Raw genomic sequence first — 24,718 nt, 5'->3', positions numbered from 1 at the left:
ATATTCCAATCTCCGCTGTGGAGCTTTGGTCTCTTTGTTGCCTCTCTAATTAATGCCCTCCTTGCCTGGTCCGTTAGTTTTGGTGGGCAGCCATCTCTTGGCAGGTATGTTGTGGTGCCATATTCTTTACATTTTTTAATAATGGATTTAATGGCACTCCGTGGGATGTTCAAAGTTTCTGATATTTTTTTGTAACCCAAACCTGATCTATGCTTCTCCTCAACTTTGTCCCTGACCTGTTTGGAGAGCTCCTTGGTCTTCATATTGCCGCTTGCTTGGTGTTGCCTCTTGCTTAGACTCTGGGGCCTTTCAGAACAGGTGTACATATACTGAGATGATGTGACAGATCATGTGACACTTAGATTGCACACAGGTGGACTTTATTTAACAAATTATGTAACTTCTGAAGGTAATTGGTTGCACCAGATCTTATTTAGCGGCTTCATAGCAAAGGGGATTACATATGCATGCACCACTTTTCCGGGGTTTTTTTCTCAATTTTTTTATGTTTTGAAACAAGTTATTTTTTTCATTTCACTTCACCAATTTTGACTATTTTTTGTAGGTCCATTACATGACATCCAAATAAAAATAAAAATAAATTACAGTAATGCAACAAAATAGGAAAAAGCCATGAGGGGTGAATACTTTTGCAAGGCACTGTATGTATCTAATCAAAATATATTTGTGTTTTACTTTCCATTAATTAACCTGTTGCGACGACCAAACCCGGATCCGGGATTCTATTTATAGACCTAAGCTCATTACCATAACGCAACGTTAACTATTCATGAAAATCGCAAATGAAATGAAATAAATATGCTAGCTCTCAAGCTTAGCCTTTTGTTAACAACACTGTCATCTCAGATTTTCAAAATATGCTTTTCAACCATAGGAAAACAATCATTTGTGTAACAGTAGCTAGCTAGCGTAGCATTTAGCGTTAGCATTAGCGTTAGCATTAGCGTTAGCATTTAGCAGGCAACTATCACAAAAACAAGTAAAGCCTTCAAATAAAATAACTTACCTTTGAAGAACTTCTGATGTTTTCAATGAGGAGACTCTCAGTTAGATAGCAGATGCTCCGTTTTTCCAAAAAGATTCTTTGTGTATTAGAAATAGCTCCGTTTTGTACATCACATTTGGCTACCAAAAAAAAAAAAAAAAAAAAAAAAAAAACGAAAATTCAGCCCTCAAAACGCGAACTTTTTTCCAAATTAACTCCATAATATCGACTGAAACATGGCAAACGTGGTTTAGAATCAATCCTCAAGGTGTTTTTCCACATATCTCTTCAATGATATATCCTTCGTGGAAGCCTGGTTTCTCCTTGCTCTCAAATGGAAAAATAATTGCACCTGGCTTTACGCTCCAATTTCGACGCAGGGACACCAGGCGGACACTTGGAAAATGTAGTCTCTTATGGTCAATCTTCCAATGATATGCCTACAAATACGTCACAATGCTGCTAACACTTTGGGGGAACGACAGAAAGTGTAGGCTCATTCCTTGCGCAATCACAGCCATATAAGGAGACAATGGAAAACAGAGCTTCAGAAATTCTGATCATTTCCTGGTTGATGCATCATCTTGGTTTCGCCTGTAGAATGAGTTCTGGGGCACTTGCAGACAATATCTTTGCAGATTCTGAAACTTCAGAGTGTTTTCTTTCAAAAACTGTCAAGAATATGCATAGTCGAGCATCTTTTCGTGACAAAATATCGCGCTTAAAACGGGAACGTTTTTTATCCAAAAATGAAATAGCGCCCCTAGAGATCAAAGAGGTTAAAAGAACATTTTAGAATTTTTCTTCGACTTTGACATTACAGAATATTTTGTGTAGATATTTGACAAAAAATAAATCTATTTTAATCACACAACAACATGTGGAAAAAGTCAAGAGGTATGAGTACTTTCTGAATGCACTGAATGTTATAGCCTTGAAGCGACAATAAGCAATGATATAACAGATAATCAGAAACTTGTGCTCATGATTTATGGTTGTGTGCATTCGTGCATGTGCGTATGTGTGTGTGTGTTAACTCCAGTGAAAAAAATATTGTGAAACAGAACCATTTTGAGGTTAAAACACATTATATGAGTGATATATTACATGATATCTTACAGCACTTAGACTGCATCAAAAGCATTATGAAATGTAATAACTCATAGGAAAATGTATGAACATAACTAGCTTGAATACATTTGTAAGATGAGTTGTATTCGTCTATTGTTTAGGAGCATAGTCATATGTATGCTGAGTGACACAATGGCAATCAACGACCTCAACAACTTTATAATGGCAGTTAGGGTTATTCAAATGTGCAAAATATGTTTAATTTCACAGTAAAACGGACTCAAAATAGGCCTCTACAAAGCCTTGTTAAACCAAGCATGAATGAACTGTAAAGAGACTATTCAAGGAAACTATTAAAGGAGACTATTAAACTATTAAAGGACAAAGCTAACAGACATTACTATTCATATAGAGGTACTCAGGTTATGATAGTGCTGGATAAATACTAGTACGTCAGAGCTACAGTGAGGTCACAACTGGTCCCATACTTCTCATTTACTGTTGGGTGATATACTAGAAGAACTAGCTACGGATTTCAGAGGTATTTCCCAAGACCCCTATTCAAAAACGCTAAGTGTTAATTAAGAAGTTTTAGAAAAGCAACATAATTATGTCAGATTTCTTTTTCTGACGACAGGTGGTTGAAATAACATAATTACAAGGGAACTTGGCTTAGCTGTTTTACATTTTTCTTGTAAACCCAAATTTGTGATGGGACAATTATTGTGAATGCCAACTTTATTTCTAATGCCAGGAGGAAATTAATTTGTTTCACCCATCTGTTTTGTTTGTCACCAGTTGGTCTTGTTGCTATGTACGTTGCTAGTAAATGCCTAGTTCTTTTCAGAACATGTTGAAAAGTAACCTTTCTTCCACGTTGTGTTCTTTCATTTTCTTTTACGATGTCTAAATATTATACCGTTTTAAAATGTATAGTTAAAAAATGGCCGACATGCAGTCACAGTGTCTCACAGGCTGATTTCCTCAATACTAACCTCTCTCTCACCTTCTCGTCCTTTCCCCAGCTATAGTAAAGTCCCGTAGCTGCAGCCATGGTGGAGTGTTCCACGTGGAGGGAGAAGCTCGCTACTCGTTGACCTTTGGCCTGGCCAAGAACCTGTGTGAGAGCCTGGGCGTCACCATTGCCAGCAAGGAACAGGTCACCGAGGCCCATGCCCAAGGCCTAGAGACCTGTAGGTGAGGTCACACAGCCATCTTTATGACTACACAGTGTCCTCTTAGGACTCACATGATGTGCTTTATCAACGGGTAAATAATTCAATGGAAATTAAATGGAAATCAGCAAAAGGACTCTGTAAGACTAAGTCACTGTTCCAATATCCACACGAGCGTACCATTTAGAATCAAGCAATGTATTGGACGTGTGTAATATGATAGCATGTATATTAAAATGGAAGTGTAAATCTTTCATGTGTTTTTTTATTTGTAGTAGACTACTTACTCATTGAATGACTTACTCTAAATTAAAACCAAAACGGTAATGGTCAAGAAATTGTATTATTATGTAATCTATATTATGTTCCTTATCTCAACCTAAACACTTCTAGCAGTTTTGGTTGACTGTGTCAATATAAATTACTTTTTTACTACTTTACTGTTTAATCACCTATTTAGAAAAAGGACATCGCAAAAAGCAACAGCCGTATGGTAGATTACACTGAACAAAAATATAAACGCAACATGTTAATTGTTGCTCCCATGTTTTGTGAGCTGAAATAAAAGATCCCAGAAATGTATCTTATGCACAAAAAGTTGATTTATCTCAAATTTTCAATTTGAATGTTCAAATATCAATAAGCTTACCTTTCTAGGGCAGGCGTTCCGCTAGCGCAGCCCCTCAACAACATTCCATTGAAAAGGCAGCGTGCAAAATTCAAAAATATTTTTGGGAAATATGTAACTTTCACACATTAACAAGTCCAATACAGCAAATGAAAGATAAACATCTTGTTAATCTACCCATCATGTCCGATTTTAAAAATGCTCTACAGTGAAAGCACAACATGTGATTATGTTAGCTCATAGCCAAGTAAAAAAAGAACAGAGCCATTTTCCAGCCAAAGATAGGAGTCACAAAAAGCAGAAATAAATATAAAATGAATCACTAACCTTTGATGATCTTCATCAGATGACACTCATAGGACATCATGTTACACAATACATGTATGTTTTGTTCGATGATGTGCATATTTATATCCAAAAATCTCAGTTTACATTGGCGCGTTACGTGCAGTAATGTTTTGATTCCATTACATCCAGTGATTTTGCAGAAATACTCATAATAAACATTGATAAAAGATTCAACTGTTATTCACAGTATTTAAGATAGACTTCTCCTTAATGCAACCGCTGTGTCAGATTACAAATAAACTTTAAGGAAAAGGCATAATCTGAGAACGGCGCTCAGAGCCCGATCCAGCCAAAGAAATATCTGCCATGTTGGAGTCAACAGAAGTTAGAGATAACACCATAAATATTCACTTACCTTTGATGATCTTCATCAGAAGGCGCTCCCAGGAATCCAAGTTCAACAATAAACGACTGATTTGTTCCATAAAGTTCCATAAAGTCCATCATTTATGTCCAAATAGCCACTTGTTGTTAGCGTGTTCAGCCCAGTAATCCATCTTCATGAGGCGCGAGCACTTCGTCCAGACAAAAACTCAAAAAATTCCATTACAGGTCGTAGAAACAAGTCAAACGATTTATGGAATCAATCTTTAGGATGTTTTTAACGCAAATCATCAATAAGGTTCCAACCGGAGAATTTTATTGTCTGAAGAAAAGCACTGGAACGAGAGCTAACTCCTTCGGGAGTGCGCGTCACGAGCCTGAGGCACTCTGCCAGACCACTGACTCATTCAGCTCCCATTCCCCCCTCCTTTATAGCAGAAGCCTGAAACAAGTTTCTAAAGACGGTTGACATCTAGTGGAAGCCGTAGGAAGTGAAACTTGACTCCATAGATATTGTGTATTTGGTAGGCCAAGCTTTGAAAAACTACAAACCTTAGATTTCCCACTTCCTGGTTGTATTTTTCTCAGGTTTTTGCCTGCCATATGAGTTCTGTTATACTCACAGACATCATTCAAACAGAGTGTTTTCTATCCAATACTAATAATAATATGCATATATTAGCATCTGGGACAGAGTAGGAGGCAGTTCACTCTGGGTACGCTATTCATCCAAAAGTGAAAATGCTGCCACCTATCCCAAAAAGGTTTTAAAACAGCATGATCATTACACAGGTGCACCTTGTTTTGGGGACAACAAAAGGCCACTCGAAAATGTGCAGTTTTGTCTCACAACATAATGCCACAGATGTCTCAAGTTTTGAGGGAGTGTGCAATTTGGCTTGCTGACTGCAGCAATGTCCACCAGAACTGTTGCCAGAGAATTTAATGTTATTTTTTCTACCATGAGCCTCCTCCAACCTCATTTTAGAGTATTTAGCAGTATGTTCAATCGGCCTCACAACCGCAGACCACATGTATGGCGTCGTGTGGGAGAGTGGTTTTCTCATATCAACGTTGTGAACAGATTGTTCCTTGGTAGCGGTGGGGTTATGGTACGGGCAGGCATAAGCTATGGACAACGAACACATTTGTATTTTTTTATAGAGTCAAGAGATACCGTGAAGAGATCTTGAGGCCAATTGTCGTGCCATTCATCCCGCAACATAATTTCAGGGCTCCCAAGAGGTGCAGCGGTCTAAGGCATCTCATCTCAGTGTAAGAGGCGTCACTGCAGTCCCTGGTTCGAATCCAGGCTGCATCACATCCGGCCGTGATTGAGAGTCCCATAGGGCAACGCACAATTGGCCCAGCATTGTCCGGGTTTGGCCAGGGTAGTCCGTCATTGTAAATCAGAATGTGTTCCTAACTGACTTGCCTAGTTGAATAAAGGGTTAATAAAAAATAATTATCATGTTTCAGCATGATAATGCATGGTCCCATGTCCCAGTTCTTCAATGGCCTGCATACTCACCAGACATGTAACCTATTGAACATGTTTGGGATGCTCTCGGTCGACGAGTACGACAGCATTTTCTAGTTCCCGCAAATATCCAGCAACTTTTCACAGACAATAAAGAGGAGTGGGACAACATTCCACAGGCCACAATCAACAGCATGATCAACTCTATGCAAAGGATATGTATCGTGCAGCATGAGACAACTAGTGGTCACCATATAGTGACTCGTTTTCTGATCCATGCATCTACATTTAAAAAAAAAGTTATCTGTGACGAACAGTCGTGAAATCCAAATGCTAATCTTTGATTTTAGATATGGTTGGATCAGCAATGGAAATACCACTATCCTCAGACAGAAGGCCCATGTTAACTGTGCCAAGAACATGACAGGAGTCTTCTTCCACCATGACACTCCGGACCAACCCTTTGATGCCTTCTGTTTCAATGCATCAGGTGAGTTTTTCTTTTTCATAGTTCATATTGACCAGGTTTGGCATGAGAACAGAGCTCTTTGAGAGACAATCACTTAAACACTTGGACATCTTAATGATTCTTGCCATTCTTAGAACTTGAACTGTAACAAATGCTGGAGACAATTACACATTTGTACTTCATTTCTGATCCTTGATCCCCCCCATAGATTTGTCTATGAAGAACTGTGATTTGGCCATCAATCCTGATTCAACAGGACCAGAGAGTGTTCAGGTGACAGATGGAGACCTTGCTTCTGATGCTGCAGGTCAGTCCCGTCTTTTTCACCATCTACATTATCAACCCCACAATCAATAGAATCAACAAAATCATGACATTTTCCATCTCCTCTGTATTTCATACAGTATGCCAGTCTGCGGCTACACTATCTAATAAGTAAGCCTTGCCCGAGCCCGTAGGGGCAGGAGCCTAGTAGCATATGACAGCTTTCTAGTACAAGTACACCCCCTGGACAGGACGCTAGTCTGTCACAAGGTCTACACTATCGCTTAAGACCCGTGGATCTTTACAATACTCTCTTTTGGTTTACAAGGCCCTACATCATAAACTTCTGTCATATCTAACTTTGCTGTTGAAGTATAGACACCTGCGTTGCCTAACCCATTCACAGGATTGGTTAACTCTTGAGGTTCTTAGGGTCTCCGCCGAGGTAAGTAAATCTGCTTTTATTTTACATACTGTATTGCTAGATCAAAATTCGAAATACATTTCATATTGATGTTCTGATGCGTTTGGGCAAGTTAAAGTATTGATCTGGGAATTATTTGTGGAGGAATATTATTATATATATATTGGCATACGTATATATATTTTTTTTTTTTTTTGCCCCACTGTATATATATATATATATATATATATATATACATACAGTGGGGCAAAAAAGTATTTAGTCAGCCACCAATTGTGCAAGTTCTCCCACTTAAAAAGATGAGAAAGGCCTGTAATTTTCATCATAGGTACACTTCAACTATGACAGACAAAATGAGAAAAAAAATCCAGAAAATCACATTGTAGGATTTTTTATGAATTTATTTGCAAATTATGGTGGAAAATTAAGTATTTGGTCACCTACAAACAAGCAAGATTTCTGGCTCTCACAGACCTGTAACTTCTTCTTTAAGAGGCTTTAAGAGGCGGGAAATTCAAACATATATTTGAGAAACTTTTTACTTTCAAACATTAACAAATCCAATACAGCAAATGAAAGATAAACATCTTGTTAATCTACCCATTGTGTCCGATTTTTTAAATGTTTTACAGCGAAAACACAACATATATTTATGTTAGATCACCACCAAATCCAAAAAAACACACAGCCATTTATCCCAGCCAAAGATAGTCACAAAAGCATAATTAGAGATAAAATGAATCACTAACCTTTGATAATCTTCATCAGATGACACTCATATGACATCATGTTACACAATACATTTATGTTTTGTTCGATAATATGAATATTTATATCCACAAATCTCGGTTTACGTTGGCGCCATGTTCAGAAATTCCTCCAAAATATCCGGAGTAATTACAGAGAGCTACGTCAGATAACAGAAATACTCATCATAAACTTTGACGAAAGATACATGTTTTACATATAATTAAAGATACACTGGTTCTTAATGCAACCGCTGTGTCAGATTTTTTTTAAACGTTACTGTCACGCCCTGACCTTAGAATTCTTTGTTTTCTTTATTATTTTGGTTAGGTCAGGGTGTGATATGTGTTTCTGTACTGTCTAGGGGTTTTGTATGTTTATGGGGTTGTTTACCATCTAGGTGTTTGTGTATGTCTATGGTTGACTAGATTGGTTCTCAGTTAGAGGCAGCTGTTTATCGTTGTCTCTGATTGGGAACCAAATTTAGGCAGCCATCTTCTTTGGGTATTTTGTGGGTTATTTTCTATGTCTAGTTGCCTGTGTGTCTGCACACTAGTATTATATAGCATCACGTTCGGGTTGTTGTTTTTGTATAGTTTGTTAAGTGTTCTTCGTCTTCATTAAAATCATGTATTCATATCACGCTGCGCCTTGGTCTCCTGCATTCAACGAATTTGACAGTTACGAAAAAAGCATACCATGCAATAATCTGAGACTGCGCTCAGAAGTAAATACAGTATATTTCTCCGCCATGTTGGAGTCAACAGAAATACGAAATGACATCATAAATATTCCCTTACCTTTGATGATCTTTCATCAGAATGCAGTGCAAGGAATCCTAGTTTCACAATAAATCGTTGTTTTGTTCCATAATCCAATTAGCTACTTTTGCTAGCACGTTTAGTTCACATGTCCAAAAGCTGGCGGACGAAAACTTCAAAGTTATATTCCAGGTCGAATAAACTGGTCAAACTAAGTAGATAATCAATCTTCAGGATGCTATTATCATATATATCCAATAACGTTCCAACCGAAGCATTCGTTTTGTCTACAGTGTAATGGAACGCAAGGCGATATAATGACAACTGCGAACAGATCCATATCATATTTGGATGTGAATAGGCGATGATTTGAAAATCAACCAGCCCCAGAATTTCCACTTCCTAGTTTGCCTGCCCTATGAGTTCTGTTATACTCACAGACATAATTCAAACAGTTTTAGAAACTTCGGAGTGTTTTCTATCCAATAGTAATAATAATATGCATAGATTAGCATCTTGGACAGAGTAGGAGGCAGTTCACTATGGGCACGCAATTCATCCAAAGTGAAAATGCTGCCCCCTATCCCTAAAAGGTTATTAATATAACTGCACTGTCCAATTTACAGTAGTTAATACAGAGAAAAAATGCCATGCTATAGGTTTGATAAATTAACCTCTGAAGGTGAAATGTGTACTTACATTCTGAAATATTGCTCTGATTTATCATCCAAAGGGTCCCAGAGATATCATGAAGTGTTGTTTTGTTAGATAAAATCCTTTTTCATATCCTAAAAAGGTCCATATAGCATGCACGATCGATTTTGTATTTCCACTCGTTCAATTTGCAAAGAAAGGAATCTGAAAATCGAACCCTAAATTATATTATATTCTACTACATTCAAATTGACATTTCGACACATTTCAGTGTTTCCTTTCAGATGGTACCAAGAATATGCATATCCTTGCTTCAGGGCCTGAGCTACAGGCAGTTAGATGTGGGTATGTCATTTAGGCGTAAATTTAAAAAAAGGGGTCTATAAAATCAAATCAAATCAAATGTATTTATATAGCCCTTCTTACATCAGCTGATATCTCAAAGTGCTGTACAACTACAGAAACCCAGCCTAAAACCCAAAACAGTAAGGAATGCAGGTGTAGAAGCACAGTGGCTAGGAAAAACTCCCTAGAAATGCCAAAACCTTAAGAAGTTTTAAAACATTGAGGTCAGTCAATGCGGACATTTCAAGAACTTTCAAGCGCTATGATGAAACTGGCTCTCACGAAGACCGCCACAGGAAAGGAAGACCCAGCGTTATCTTTGCTGCAGAGAATAAGTTCATTAGAGTTAACTGCACCTGAGAATACAGCCCAAATAAATGCTTCACAGAGTTCAAGTAACAGACACAACTGTTCAGAATAGCATTCAGGCGATACTCCATCACATCTGGTTTTGGCTTAGTGGGACTGTCATTTGTTTTTCAACAGGACAATGACCCAACACATCAGTCAGGAAGTTAAAACTTGGTCGCAATTGGGTCTTCCAAATGGTCAATGACCCCAAGCCATACTTCAAAAGTTATTGCAAAATGGCTTAAGGACAAGAAAGTCAAGGTATTGGAGTGGCCATCACAAAGCCCTGACCTCAATCCTATAGAAAATTAGTGGACAGAACTGAAAAAGTGTGTGTGAGCAAGGAGGCCTACAAACCTGACTCAGTTACACCAGCTATGTCAGGAGGAATGGGACAAAATTCACCCAACTTATTGTGGGAAGCTTGTGGAAGGCTACCCAAAACATTTGACCCAAGTTATTAAACAATTTAAAGGCAGTGCTACCAAATACTAATTGAGTGTATGTAAACTTCTGACCCATTGGGAATGTGATGAAAGAAATGAAAGCTGAAATAAATCTGTAACGATTCTGGTCCTCTTCTTCTGACGAGGAGTAGCAAGGATCGGACCAAAATGCAGCGTGGTATGTATCCACAAGCTTTAATGAGAATGAATACAAAATACAAAAGAACAAGAGAATTACAATGAAAACCGAAACAATCCCGAATGGTGCAGACACTGAAACGGAAAAATAAACACCCACGAAACACAAGTGGGAAAAGGCTACCTAAGTATGATTCTCAATCAGAGACAACTAACGACACCTGCCTCTGATTGAGAACCATACCAGGCCAAACGCAAAAACACAACATAGAAAACAGAACATAGACAACCCACCCAACTCACGCCCTGACCATACTAAAACAAAGACATAACAAAGGAACTAAGGTCAGAACATGAAAAAATCATTACCTCTTCAATTATTCTGACATTTCACATTCTTAAAATAAAGTGGTGATCCTAACTGACCTAAGACGACATTTCTACTAGGATTAAATGTCAGGAATTGTGAAAAACTGAGTTTAATTGAATTTAGCTAAGGTATACGTAAACTTCTGTCTTCAACTGAATGTTGACTTTGTGACAGTTGTGTTGTATGGGGAGGATGCTACGACACGTGACAAGTGCACAAGGTAGGTAGGTGTTCACTACAATGAACCAACATAGCCTGGGGCTACACATTAACTTTCCCTCTCCACCGTCAGTCCTTCCTTCCAGTTACTAGAGACCATGGAACTGGATGCCACATGCCAGGAGGCCATTCAACAGCCAAAATGCCATCTGGAAATTGTTGCCATGCATTGTCCTCATATGTACCTATTTTGCTACCAAAAATGGCTGGGCAGCCCATGTGGCACCTGAACTGGAATCACGTGAATCATGCATTGGTCTGGGCACCTGCAGTAATCCCAACATCCATATAAGAATTGACTGTGGCAGGGGATTGACTGTGAGATAGTGGTCTTTGTGCACCATGTTTGACAAGCTCCACCTCCTCTGCAACCCTTTTACTGTCCATCAAAGCCGAGGGATCACCTTCAAATGTACACTACCATTCAAAAGTTTGGGATGCTGACCTTCTAGGCAGAGTTCCTCTGTCCAGTGTCTGTGTTCCTTTGCCCATCTAATCTTTTATTTTTATTGGCCAGTCTGAGATATGGCTTTTTCTTTGCAACTCTGCCTAGAAGGCCAACATCCCAGAGTCGCTTCTTCACTGTTGACGTTGAGACTGGTGTTTTGTGGGTACTATTTAATGAAGCTGCTAGTTGAGGACTTGTGAGGTGTCTGTTTCTCAAACTAGACACTCTAATGTACTTGTCCTCTTGCTCAGTTGTGCACCGGGGCCTCCCACTCCTCTTTCTATTCTGGTTAGAGCCAGTTTGCTCTATTCTGTGAAGGGAGCAGTACACAGCGTGGTACGAGATCTTCCGTTTCTTGGCATTTTCTCACATGGAATAGCCTTCATTTCTCAGAACATGAATAGACTGACGAGTTTCAGAAGAAAGTTATTGGTTTCTGGCCATTTTGATCCTGTAATCGAACCCACAAATGCTGATGCTCCAGATACTCAACTAGTCTAAAGAAGGAGAGTTGTATTGCTTCTTTAATCAGAACAGCAGTTTGCAACTGTGCTAACAGAACTGCAAAAGGGTTTTTAAATGATCAGTTATCCTTTTAAAATGATCAACTTGGATTAGCAAACACAACGTGCCACACAGGAGTGATTCTTGCTGATAATGGGCCTATGTAGATGATAATGTGTAGATATTCCATTAAAAGTCTGTCGTTTCCAGCTACAATAGTCATTTACAACATTAACAATGCCTAGACTGTATTTCTGATCAATTTGATGTTATTTTAATGGACAAAAAATATGCTTTTCTAAAACAAGGACATTTCTTACTGACCCCAAACTTTTGAATGGTAGTGTATATGTGTGTGGAGCTGTGCTATGTCCCTCACAACCAACACTTTTTAGTCATGGTCTATGAACTAGCTAGACTTTGACTAACCTCTAAGTAACCTGAGTTCACCCTCATGTCACTCTCCACATCTCCTGCTGGGCTTGCCCCAGTCTGTAATCAATGCCAACCACCCACAGTTAATATCGACATTATTATAATCATACCTGACTTCCAAAGTAATATAAAATAAAAATGTGGGACATGACCTGTAGGACCTTTTGCCACATTAAACTTTAAAAAACTCCCTCCAGAGGCCAACTATGCATTGGGAAGATCTAAAGGCAAGTCTGTTTGTGACAGCCCTTTCACAGACTGTCCTTCACAACCAGAAAACCAACCATTCCACTACTGGAGTATCCCCAGCATCATTCAGACTGAGATAATATTCCAGTTAGTCAAAGGGTATCTTTGGTATGCAAGCAAACTGTAGAAATGGAAACTGATCACTCCACAGCCCCAATACCCCGCCAGTCATACAGGAAGGATACTACCCTTGTCGCTGTATCTTGCTCAGAATGACCAGTTAGCTGTGCAAACTGGTCAGGCCTGAGAACTACAACCACCGCTGGCTACTTTGTCTCCTTACCCATTGAAGGACACACTCATGTTTATGTGGCCCTTCCCCTCCACCCAGGCATTATTCTACACTGTATGGGTTCAAGGGGTGTGTCACAATATCTATCAATTTAACCACTTTTGCAGTCAAATTGTTTTACTCAACCATCCATTTCATATATGGGAGACATTAAAGATATTGAAAAACATGGTTGTGTTTTGTTATACCTTGGGGGGCCTTGCCACTAGCCTATTCCTCTCAATGGTGAATAAGGTGTTGTGAGGCAGAGAGGCACAGAGCGACCCACGATTATCTGATTGTCCCCAGTGGAAAACAGGTCTAATTTGGATGAAAACAACATGGCTGACATTAGCTAGCAACTTGCCCATGGTTATTGCAGATAACTGCACAACAGACTCACTCTGAATGTGCTTTACAACCGCCTGAAATTGACTGAATTTGGGTCTGTCAATTAGCAAATATTTATTCAACTGCCGACTGTCCTCCAAAAGTAGCTTAATATCTCTTACACATCCAGGGCAGCAGGTATCCTAGTCGCTAGGGCGTTGGGAAAAATCTGTCAAAGTGCCCTTGAGCAAGGCACTTAACCCTACTGGCTCCAGGGTCGCTGTTGATAATGGCCTTGCTGTGATCGACGAGGTTGTCTCAGGGGGAGTGGGATATGCAAAAAACAAATGTACAATTCACATATGCATATTAATATACACATTCACATGTGTGAAATAGGACAAATATACTGTAACCACAGTCTTAATAAAAGGGAGATAGATATGAATTGCTGTCTCAACAGACATCTTTTATATGATATGAGTTATTGGTAATTCGATCTTCCATGTTCTCATTTCCTACAGAAACAGTACAGTAAACGCATGTGGAAATGACTGTGTAACTCGTTGTAATGACCGGTAAACAGATCATTACACTCTGGTACACAACAGATGATGTCATAGGTTATATAATGGATGTCAAAAGATAGACGTGAGATCGCTTATCACCGTGATGATATCCACTTGGAAACTTTCACTGGCCAGGCAGTCTTGGCAGACACAAACAAAAGCTATCAATCACCTACCTGACAGGCTATTCATCTCCAGGTCAATTACAGGGCTGTCTCTTTAGTCTCCACAAGCTTCCATCTCTTCTCCATTCCTTTATGGTAATCACTGCTCTATACAGTAGGTGATTGGACAGATGAAAGCATGTCTACCCCCCATTGCTTTCACCAATCCAACCTTGACAGATTTGGGATAACCTCTTGGAATGAGGGGATGTGTTTTGTGAATAATAGTTTTATATAGTTATAATTTGATATAGTTATAGTTTTATAACAGTTGTAATATCAGAACTGGGCTCATGCATCTATCTTTCTGGTCTGTTTTCCCACAGGTGAAGCCACAGAGCAGCCTAAGACAGAGGAGGTCCCAGAGGAGAAGACAGACATCCAGACATATGCCCCAGCAGTGGTGGAGGACCAGGACCAGGTACAGCCAGAGGCCACAGAGGGAACCCCAGAGGACAGGGCCCAGCCTGAGGACAGAGCAAGCATAGAGCCTGACACAGTGGATGCCACGTCTGCACCTGAGAAACAGGGAGCCGAGAGCACCGCTGAGGTAGTTGAGGAAGTGGACCCGACCCAACCTGCATCCACTGAGGCTAGCCCAGAGGAACCAACATCTGGGGCTGGGGGTGAGGCCTCAGAGGGGGCAGCCACAGAGAGCCCTGGTGGGGAGGAAGAGCAGACTGAGGGGGATGAGACCCAGTCAGCCGGCCGCACTGGGGTGCTGGCCACAGAGATGGAGGACACCACCGGGTCTGGGATGCAACCGACTGGCGCTGAGGAGGGGGCCTCTTCTATTGCACCACCTGTTGGACAGCCAGGAGAACCACAGGGCTCAGCCAGCGAGGAGGATGTGCAGGAGATAGTGCCAGAGCAGGAGGAGGAGGAGGGGGTAGAGGGTAAGCAATTACTCTGTTTGTTACATTAATAATATCACATACAGAATACTGTTTTTTGCTTTGCTTTGTCACTCAGTTTGGTATCATGAACATAATTATAATGACAATGTATTTAATTTAAATAGCACACTTTAAAATACAAATACATCTCAAGTAAATCATATATCATGTCAGAACAGAGAATCATAAGAGGTACAAAACAAGTGCCTGGCATTATCCTGCAACAATCATACTTTTCATACATGATTTCTGTGACAGGATGAATGAAAAGCTTTCCCTGAGCCTAAAAATAGCAGTTGTGATACTCAAGGGCAGGATGTCCCCCTGTACATTTTGGTCCTAATGCAGATGCCAATCATTCTGCTGCTGCTGCAAAATGTTGAACCAGCAGCCTTTTCCAGTCAGTGTGGTATGTATAAATGTTTACATGAGGTGTTCCTCTTTAGACCCCTGGTTACACCCCAGAGAGAGGAAATTGGTGGAATGTGGTTAGGAAGCCTAAACTAAAGATAAATTCTGTGTTTATCTCAAATAGCCTTTTTTGCTTCCACACAAAGATGTATTTAGCTACGTTTTTGTAAACAAAAGTTTAAGCACCACCAAAAAAAAATTGACACATCTCCATGATGAAATGTTTGATACTATGACATTCATCTATAATGACAGAAAAGGTTTTAAAAGTTTTACAAAATGTTTAAAGATGTATCAACTGATGTGTACATCTTCAGTCGTATCATTAATCAAAGCCATTTAATAACTGGCTGAGTCTAGCCAGAATCACGACAACACATATCTATATAACATCACTGCCCTCTGGCTATACTGTACAACTGTTTCCAAGGCGACTCAAAAATTTGTGCTTTCAAGGTGATTCATTTAATCATATCAATCTCTAAATATACATCTCCGTGTTCGTCATTCTCCTCAACACTTTTGTCAAGACAAATTATTATGCAATCTCTAATACAGTCTTCTCTGACTGTAATAACTAGCACCATCTTTACCTGTTTTTATCTCTACATAAATAGTAAGTATCCTTTACATTTTCTTGAAAGTGCTTAGTCAGAACTCAGAGAAGGATACTTAGAACAGATAGCCTACCACCTACACACAGCAAAGTTTGGTCCGACTCTGGGAAGTTAACTAACTTCGCCCCCTGGTGTTGGGGTGTGAAAAAGATTGTGGATTAAACCTCCAATTTCCACTCTTGTTTGTATTGTAATATCTGATTCCTCTCTCTATTGTAATATCTGTGTGCATTTAGAGTTATATAAGAAGACATCTGGCACTAGGTATAAAAGCTATATCCAACTTTTTATTAAAATATTCAAGTGCAAGGAATCATTTGCATAGTCAGCTCTATGATAAAGTGTCACGCCCTGACCATAGAGAGCCCTTGTTTCTCTATGGTGTCGTAGGTCAGGGCGTGACTAGAGGGTGTTCAAATTGATCAATTCTATGTTGTGTTCTAGTTTATATTTTCTATGTTGGTGTTTTGTATGATTCCCAATTAGAGGCAGCTGGTAATCATTGTCTCTAGCCGCTATTTTTCCCACCTGTGTTTGTGGGATATTGTTTTATGTTTGTGCATGTGCACCACGTAGTCACGTTCGTTTATTGATATATTTTGTTTTGTTTAAGTTTCTCTTTGAATTAAATATGTGGAACTTAACATCTGCTGCGCTTTGGTCCCGTTCTTACGACAGCCGTGACATAAAGTTGTAGTTTGATGACACTTTCAAATAAAATAAGCACTCAGATTGACCACCATTCATGAAGAAATATTCCATGGAGGCTTGAAAGTTTGTCTTTCTCTGTGTGTCCTCTCCTCTGTGGAGTTTGTTTGAAGAAGGCTCCCCCTCTTGTGACCGGATGAGGGAGAGTGTGAAAGAGAGGAGAGAAAGAGAGGAGCACTAGTACACCACTGACTGTGCCTCAGCATGATTCTTCCTCTCAACTCCCCATCTGTACTGGCTCAAATTGTCAATACAAGAACTCTATATAAACAATCTCTGCATCCAATGATTGAATGTAATACACAGACCCTTTCAACACAGTAGCTAATATGTGGGTCCAATGCTCTTATAGTGTATTCCTATGGGGCATCAACTTGTATTTTGAAGCACTGATTCATTCAGTCAAATATATCTTAATAATGGTGTGTTTGTGCACTACTGTGCACCACTGAGATTCACATTAGTCCTGAATAGTGAATAGTGTAAGCAAGAGGACCCCCAAGTTGTGTGATAATATAACAACTGCTGGCCCACAGACTTTTATTATTCATTACATTATAATTGGATTCTTATTCATTAGATGTATTTCTGTATTTAGATTATTTAATGCAGGGGTGTCAAACTCATTCCACGGAGGGCAGAGTGTCTGTGGGTTTTTGTTTTTTTCTTTCAGTTAAGACCTACTATAAACAACCAGGTGAGGGGAGTTCCTTACTAATTAGCTACCATAATTCATCAATCAAATACAAGGGTGAGCGAAAACCTGCAGACGCCCGTGCCCTCCTTGGAATGAGTTTGACACCTGTGATCCAATGAGACAGTTTAGAAGTAGAGGGGGAGGCAAGGAGGGATAGGACAGGAGACACAGTAGGAAGTGTGGACGTAGGGATAGGACAGGAGACACAGTAGGAAGTGTGGACGTAGGGATAGGAAGGGAGACACAGTAGGAAGTGTGGACGTAGGGATCGATCTGGTAGAGGATGTATTGCTATGGGGGGAATGACACCCCAAAATGGGCACTACTTTCCACCAGAGCCCTGTGTGAGAAATAGGGTGGCATTGATTTACCCTATGAGATACTAATCAGATAAACTGTTCTGTTCTGTGCTAAGGTTATGGGGAGTTTACCATATTGTTCTCATTATAACACTTGGCACAATGTCACTTTAATAACAGCAATAACTTAGCAATTACTTTGCAATGAAATGTTGGCATTCGCTCTCAGGTGCCAACTCTGCCCCAACGAGACAGTTCCACATTCCTTAGTAGGTTCAGTTCATTCCACAGCTATAACATCAGCCCTGTTGTAGCACATGATTCCTGGTCATCACATGAAAGTGTTCTACATCATCACATGACATTGCGCAAAATCACAGTCTGTCAGTGCTCATACCCAGGCCCGTCTGTCTGATTGACAAGATGGACACAGGTCTTCATCACACTTTAGTGTGATAACCAAGCACTATTATTGGGGTCTACTGCACTTTCTCCAGGGGCTCTGTGTGTGTTACCTGGGTGGACGTGTATGGCATCTGATGACACCAGTTGACATCTATGTGTAATTCATTTGTGAGGCATCAGATATGTTTGTTTAACACTGTATCTCATTGTTCTCCCCATCTATTCCCAGATCAGCCCATTCCCAGGGGGAGGATGAATCCAGGTGAGGGAGTAGCCCCTCCTCCAGCCGGGAAGGAGAATAGTAGCACACCCGGTGAGTGGCCCACTACCCCTAATATCTCTACCAGTAGTATTAATACTATTATTGTACATGTCATGAGTGATTAGTTGAATCATGGCCATGTAATTACAATGTATTATATGGTTTAATGCAGTGATTCTCAATTGGTGGGTCGTAAACCAAATTTGGGTCGCGGGAGGTTTTGTGTGGGTTTCGCGGGTGTCGCGGGTGTCTGAGGTTTTTTTTATGAAAAGAAAACCCAGTCTGAACTTGAAATGACTTAAACCAGGTAGAATGTGTGTAGAAATGATAATGAACTTACATGTTTAAACAATTTATCTTCAATCACAGTATTTTCAGAACAGAGCTATTAGCAGCGCTATGGTTGATTGTGTGGTCTTAAATCAGTGAGTTTATTAACAGTCAACATCAAGAATATGGGCAAAATGTAAGTATTGGCAATGAAAGAGGTGGGAATGTTGTTTCCTTGTCATACAGTTAGTACATGTAATATCAATATAGCATTACAAATAATTTTCCAGATTGTATTTTGCCGATTCTTTTTAGCAATGCGAATATTATGTCATGACTGAGACCACCTGGTTTAATTTGGGTCCCTAGGCAAAACCAGTTGAGAACCACTGGTTTAATGGATTCATAATGTATTACTAATTGAGCAAACAATTTCATTTATATAGCACTTTTCAAAGCACTTTGCATTGTAAAGGGGCATATGCTACACCTCCAAGTGAGAGACATTATAGACATGAATTATTCATGTTATTCAACCTTTCTCATTTCTTTCCTTTGTGCAGATTGGCTGATCATTGTGGGAGTGGTTGCGGCAGTGGGCGCTATTCTCCTGGTGTGTGCTGCTGTGGCAAAGCGGAAGAGGTAGGTCTCATTTCACCAATTGGAATTCTGATCAATAATTAACTGTGTGCATTACTCCCTCTCTCTGTCTTTTAGCTGGTGGGAGTATCCTAATGTGTTCACTGCTTCCTCTCTCTGTCTGTTAGCTGATGACAGAATCCTAATGTGTTCACTGATCCCTTTCTCTGTCTGTTAGGTGGTGACAGTATCCTAATGCTAATGTGTTCACTGATTCCTCTCTGTCTGTTAGCTGGTGACAGTATTCTAATGTGTTCACTGCTCTCTCTCTCTCTCTCTCGCTCTCTCTCCCGCTCTCTCGCTCTCTCTCTGGCTGTTAGCTGGTGCGGTCAGCAGCAGACCCTGATGATCACCAACAAGGATGGTAGTGACGGGAATGGGGCGGTGGCATCTGTGGCTAGCTCCCGCGCCCAGGAGAGAGAGCAGGAGATGGTGACCCTGATGAACAAAGAGAAGATCCAGGAAAACGGCAACACAGAGGAGTTCACCGTCATCACACTGGATGAGTCCCCAGAGAAAGGACAGCTGGCATGAGAGAGGAGGAGGACAAGGAGGAGAAGAGAGAGGGGACAGAAGGATAGAGAAAGATGAGCAGCTATGGGGGTGCTGACACTGGGGCAGGACTAGAGAAGGTCTGGCTGGGGGTGGAGATGGACACTTTGGCCTGCTACCAAGAAGACAGACACATTGAACATGCCAGCTGGGGTTGGGTGGGGGATTTGTAAATTTAAGGGATGGTTAATACTCTATTGATTCTGTTGTTGTATTCTGGGGAGAATGGCTGGTTTGTCCCACCTTGCTACTAAGGTGCAACATCGGAAACTGGCCCTGTCCTTTGCCTGTCTCTCAGATGGGCTAGCTAGACTGTTAAAGCCAAGATGAGCAGAATGCTACTTTCTACCCTGTTATGTCAGGTATGTGGTTAGGATTGGATAGTTCCTAGGCCTAGGGTTTGGTCTGAGTCGCTACCTCTGGGGTGTCAAGGCAGGCTTCATACACACATGCTGATATTCACCCCTGCCTTTCAATCAGTGTCTAATCTAAATCTGAGAAAATCAGTCTGGCTTCTCTAGTCAATCAGTAACATTAATTCAATAATAATAACAGGTTGAAATATAACCCTACAGACCCTGTGACAGTGGGGGACTGGAGGTTGACATCCCTGCTCTATGCCGGGATCTGAGTGGAGATGTTGAAGAGGTGTGTGTGTGTGTGTGTGTGTGTGTGTGTGTGTGTGTGTGTGTGTGTGTGTGTGTGTGTGTGTGTGTGTGTGTGTGTGTGTGTGTGTGTGTGTGTGTGTGTGTGTATGCAGAGTATGTACCGTATGTATGTGTGAGGGGAGAGAGGAAGGGTGTTGATAAAGGCACAGGGGTGTGGGTGGGAGTTTTTAAAGGTGGGGGTGGGGGTCTTGGTTTGCCCACCAAGACCAGTCGGGGGTTGAGGTTAAGGGTTAGGTTGAGGGGAAGGACATTGTTGATAATGTGTCACTTGAAGCTTTTGAGGCATTGAGTTGGAAAAACAGGTATGCAGAAATGTGAAAACTAAACAGACGTAGTCAGATAATTTGGCTGGATGTTCATGGGATTAATATAGTTTATTATGGATAGGTAAATGTGGGACGTTGTGGCCCACTGATGTCTATGCTCTTTATCATTCCCCTGTTTTCTTTCAATATTAACCCTCTGTATATTTCAGTTGTTTCCTGTGGATTGGGATTTTGTTTTTACAAGGAAACACAACGAGATGTTATTATTTTAATTAATGCAGTTTGGATTTTTCTTGCTATTTTTGTTTCTGTATATAATGTACACGTATTTTCCAAATGCCTTAGCAACAGTTGTCATTCATCTTTTTTGGCATGCAATGCCCTTTAATGAATAAATAAAAGCTGTCATATTTGAGAATTATTTAATCAAATTCAGAACCTATGGTCTTTAATTGTGATAGAACATTTGCAATAGTCAGAGTAGATATTGTATGAATCAACTTCATGTATAGTATTCAAGACTGTGCATTTTAAAAACCTTTTTTTCCAATGTCTATTAACATGGTCTGTATAAATAATACATTCATGTTGAGTAGCGCATAGGATTATATGGAATATCAACAGCTTTCGGAGAATAGATGCAATGGTCAGATGTGGATGTTGGAGTACACGTATCACATGTACTTACCATATAAGTCACCTTATATGCTATATTGACAGAAATATGCCATTTACAATGTCCTAGAATTGTGTAGTAATGCATTACACTGTGATGGAACCTAATAACTGTTGTTAACGGCCAACATGAAAATCAATGTACAATCCTGAGGAGTGACCGCGTCCCTCACTGACAAAATAATTGATTTGGCTGGACACACTGACATCAACACATGATCTGGACACAGATATTACAGTAATGGGCAGAACAGTAGAACTCCAAGCACAACTCTGGATTCTACTTCTCTGGGCTCCTTTGTAACAAAGCAGCAGAGCCATCATATTTCTGTGGCTTTCCCTGTTATGTGCACCAGAGAGAGGGATGTTGATGAATTCATGTGTCTCTGGCTAGGAGCTCTGTCTCTCCATACTGATCCAGGTCCCAATGTGCCCATTGCTCCACACCTCCATCTGATTACATTATAATCTTTATGCTGTCTCTTTCTTTCATAGGCAAATCACTTTTATGTGTGATTGTCTGTGGATATTATGTGGATATTATGAATCCTCTCATATCAGTTTGACAGTACATTTGTCATGCCTTTTGAGTAAGCGGCATGACAAATGTGTGTCCCAGCTTTTTTGTGTGGCTTTTTGCCTCCGCTTTTGTTCCTCTCCGATCTTGCTCTCATTTGATTCACTTTGAGGAAAATTAGAAAATGTATTAGGGTAAGAGTGTGTAATGATGAATTAATAAAACATTGTTAATGAGAAAATATGTGTAAAGTCATGGATTAAATAAATGTGTATAGAGGACATTTTTGATTGTGGTGTTCATTCAGCGGGCAGGAGGGAGGGAGGGAATGGAGAGAAAAGGGTTGCTTGGGAGAAGGAGAAAGTATGGTTGCCATGGTATCCCAGTCATGATGCAAGAGTATGTTTTTACCCAGGCAAGACAGAGAGACAGTAAGACAAAGAAAGCCATTTTGAAAGCCGGAAAGGCCATGTTCTTGTAGATGTAATCACAGACACTGTGATTACATCTTGAAATGTTAAACCAGTATCATATAGCGACTTCAGCTAAGTCATCTAATATTCTAAAATAGTATCAGTGTCTTGAGAAATTATTAACACCCTTTGACTTACGTTTTATTGTGTTACAAATGTGGGATTAAATTAACTAAATTGTTAAAGAGCTACACAAAATACTTTAATGTCAAAGTGGAAGAAACATTTTATATTTTAATAAAACACAATTTGCCCATTTTTCTTTTCAAAAAATCATCAAGCTCTGTCAAATTGACTGTTGAACATTGCTGGACAGCCATTTTCAAGTCATGCCATAGAGTTTCAAGCCGACTTAAATCTAAACTGTAGCTATACCCCTCAGGAACATTCAATGTCGTCTAGGTAAGCAACAACAGAGGGGTAGATTTAGCCTCGTGTTTTAGGTTATTGTTGAAAGGTAGACTGAACCAGATTTTCTTCTAGGATGTTGCCTGTGCTTAGCTATATTCCATTTATTTTAGTTGTAAAATAACTCCCTAGGCCTTGCTGATGACAAGCATACCCATAACAGGATGCAGCCACCACCATTCATTTTTTGCAGTATTGCTTTAGTGCCTTATTACAAATAGGATGCAGGATTCTGTACAGGCTTCCTTCTTTTCACTTTGTCATTTATGTTGTTGATACATCCTCAGTTAATTTCTACAGTGCCTTGCGAAAGTATTCGGCCCCCTTGAACTTTGCGACCTTTTGCCACATTTCAGGCTTCAAACATAAAGATATAAAACTGTATTTTTTTGTGAAGAATCAACAACAAGTGGGACACAATCATGAAGTGGAACGACATTTATTGGATATTTCAAACTTTTTTAACAAATCAAAAACTGAAAAATTGGGCGTGCAAAATTATTCAGCCCCTTTACTTTCAGTGCAGCAAACTCTCTCCAGAAGTTCAGTGAGGATCTCTGAATGATCCAATGTTGACCTAAATGACTAATGATGATAAATACAATCCACCTGTGTCAAGTCCACCTAATCAAGTCTCCGTATAAATGCATCTGCACTGTGATTGTCTCAGAGGTCCGTTAAAAGCGCAGAGAGCATCATGAAGAACAAGGAACACACCAGTCAGGTCCGAGATACTGTTGTGAAGAAGTTTAAAGCCGGATTTGGATACAAAAAGATTTCCCAAGCTTTAAACATACCAAGGAGCACTGTGCAAGCGATAATATTGAAATGGAAGGAGTATCAGACCACTGCAAATCTACCAAGACCTGGCCGTCCCTCTAAACTTTCAGCTCATACAAGGAGAAGACTGATCAGAGATGCAGCCAAGAGGCCCATGATCACTCTGGATGAACTGCAGAGATCTACAGCTGAGGTGGGAGACTCTGTCCATAGGACAACAATCAGTCGTATATTGCACAAATCTGGCCTTTATGGAAGAGTGGCAAGAAGAAAGCCATTTCTTAAAGATATCCATAAAAAGTGTCGTTTAAAGTTTGCCACAAGCCACCTGGGAGACACACCAAACATGTGGAAGAAGGTGCTCTGGTCAGATGAAACCAAAATTGAACTTTTTGGCAACAATGCAAAACGTTATGTTTGGCGTAAAAGCAACACAGCTGAACACACCATCCCACTGTCAAGCATGGTGGTGGCAGCATCATGGTTTGGGCCTGCTTTTCTTCAGCAGGGACAGGGAAGATGGTTAAAATTGATGGGAAGATGGATGGAGCCAAATACAGGACCATTCTGGAAGAAAACCTGATGGAGTCTGCAAAAGACCTGAGACTGAGACGGAGATTTGTCTTCCAACAAGACAATGATCCAAAACATAAAGCAAAATCTACAATGGAATGGTTCAAAAATAAACATATCCAGGTGTTAGAATGGCCAAGTCAAAGTCCAGACCTGAATCCAATCGAGAATCTGTGGAAAGAACTGAATACTGCTGTTCACAAATGCTCTCCATCCAACCTCACTGAGCTCGAGCTGTTTTGCAAGGAGGAATGGGAAAAAATGTCAGTCTCTCGATGTGCAAAACTGATAGAGACATACCCCAAGCGACTTACAGCTGTAATCGCAGCAAAAGGTGGCGCTACAAAGTATTAACTTAAGGGGCTGAATAATTTTGCACGCCCAATTTTTCAGTTTTTGATTTGTTAAAAAA

At 40.1% G+C, this 24,718-nt stretch overlaps 1 protein-coding gene across 1 annotated transcript in view; it reads left to right on the top strand.

Annotated features, from left to right (window-relative positions):
- LOC139373287 (CD44 antigen-like) overlaps positions 1-22,351 on the top strand; it is a 36,496-nt gene extending 14,145 nt beyond the window's left edge. The window contains exons 2-9 of the mRNA XM_071113642.1: positions 3,103-3,274; positions 6,383-6,522; positions 6,710-6,808; positions 14,517-15,086; positions 18,453-18,536; positions 19,319-19,397; positions 19,715-20,654; positions 20,707-22,351. Coding sequence (XP_070969743.1) covers positions 3,103-3,274; positions 6,383-6,522; positions 6,710-6,808; positions 14,517-15,086; positions 18,453-18,536; positions 19,319-19,397; positions 19,715-19,928 — 1,358 coding nt within the window. The 3' untranslated portion in view covers positions 19,929-20,654; positions 20,707-22,351. The remainder of the gene's footprint in view (positions 1-3,102; positions 3,275-6,382; positions 6,523-6,709; positions 6,809-14,516; positions 15,087-18,452; positions 18,537-19,318; positions 19,398-19,714; positions 20,655-20,706) is intronic.
- The last annotated feature ends 2,367 nt before the right edge of the window (positions 22,352-24,718 follow it).

This window comes from Oncorhynchus clarkii, chromosome 2, assembly GCF_045791955.1.
Source record: "Oncorhynchus clarkii lewisi isolate Uvic-CL-2024 chromosome 2, UVic_Ocla_1.0, whole genome shotgun sequence".
Classification (NCBI taxonomy): domain Eukaryota; kingdom Metazoa; phylum Chordata; class Actinopteri; order Salmoniformes; family Salmonidae; genus Oncorhynchus; species Oncorhynchus clarkii.
This window is presented reverse-complemented; position numbering and strand designations above follow the sequence as displayed.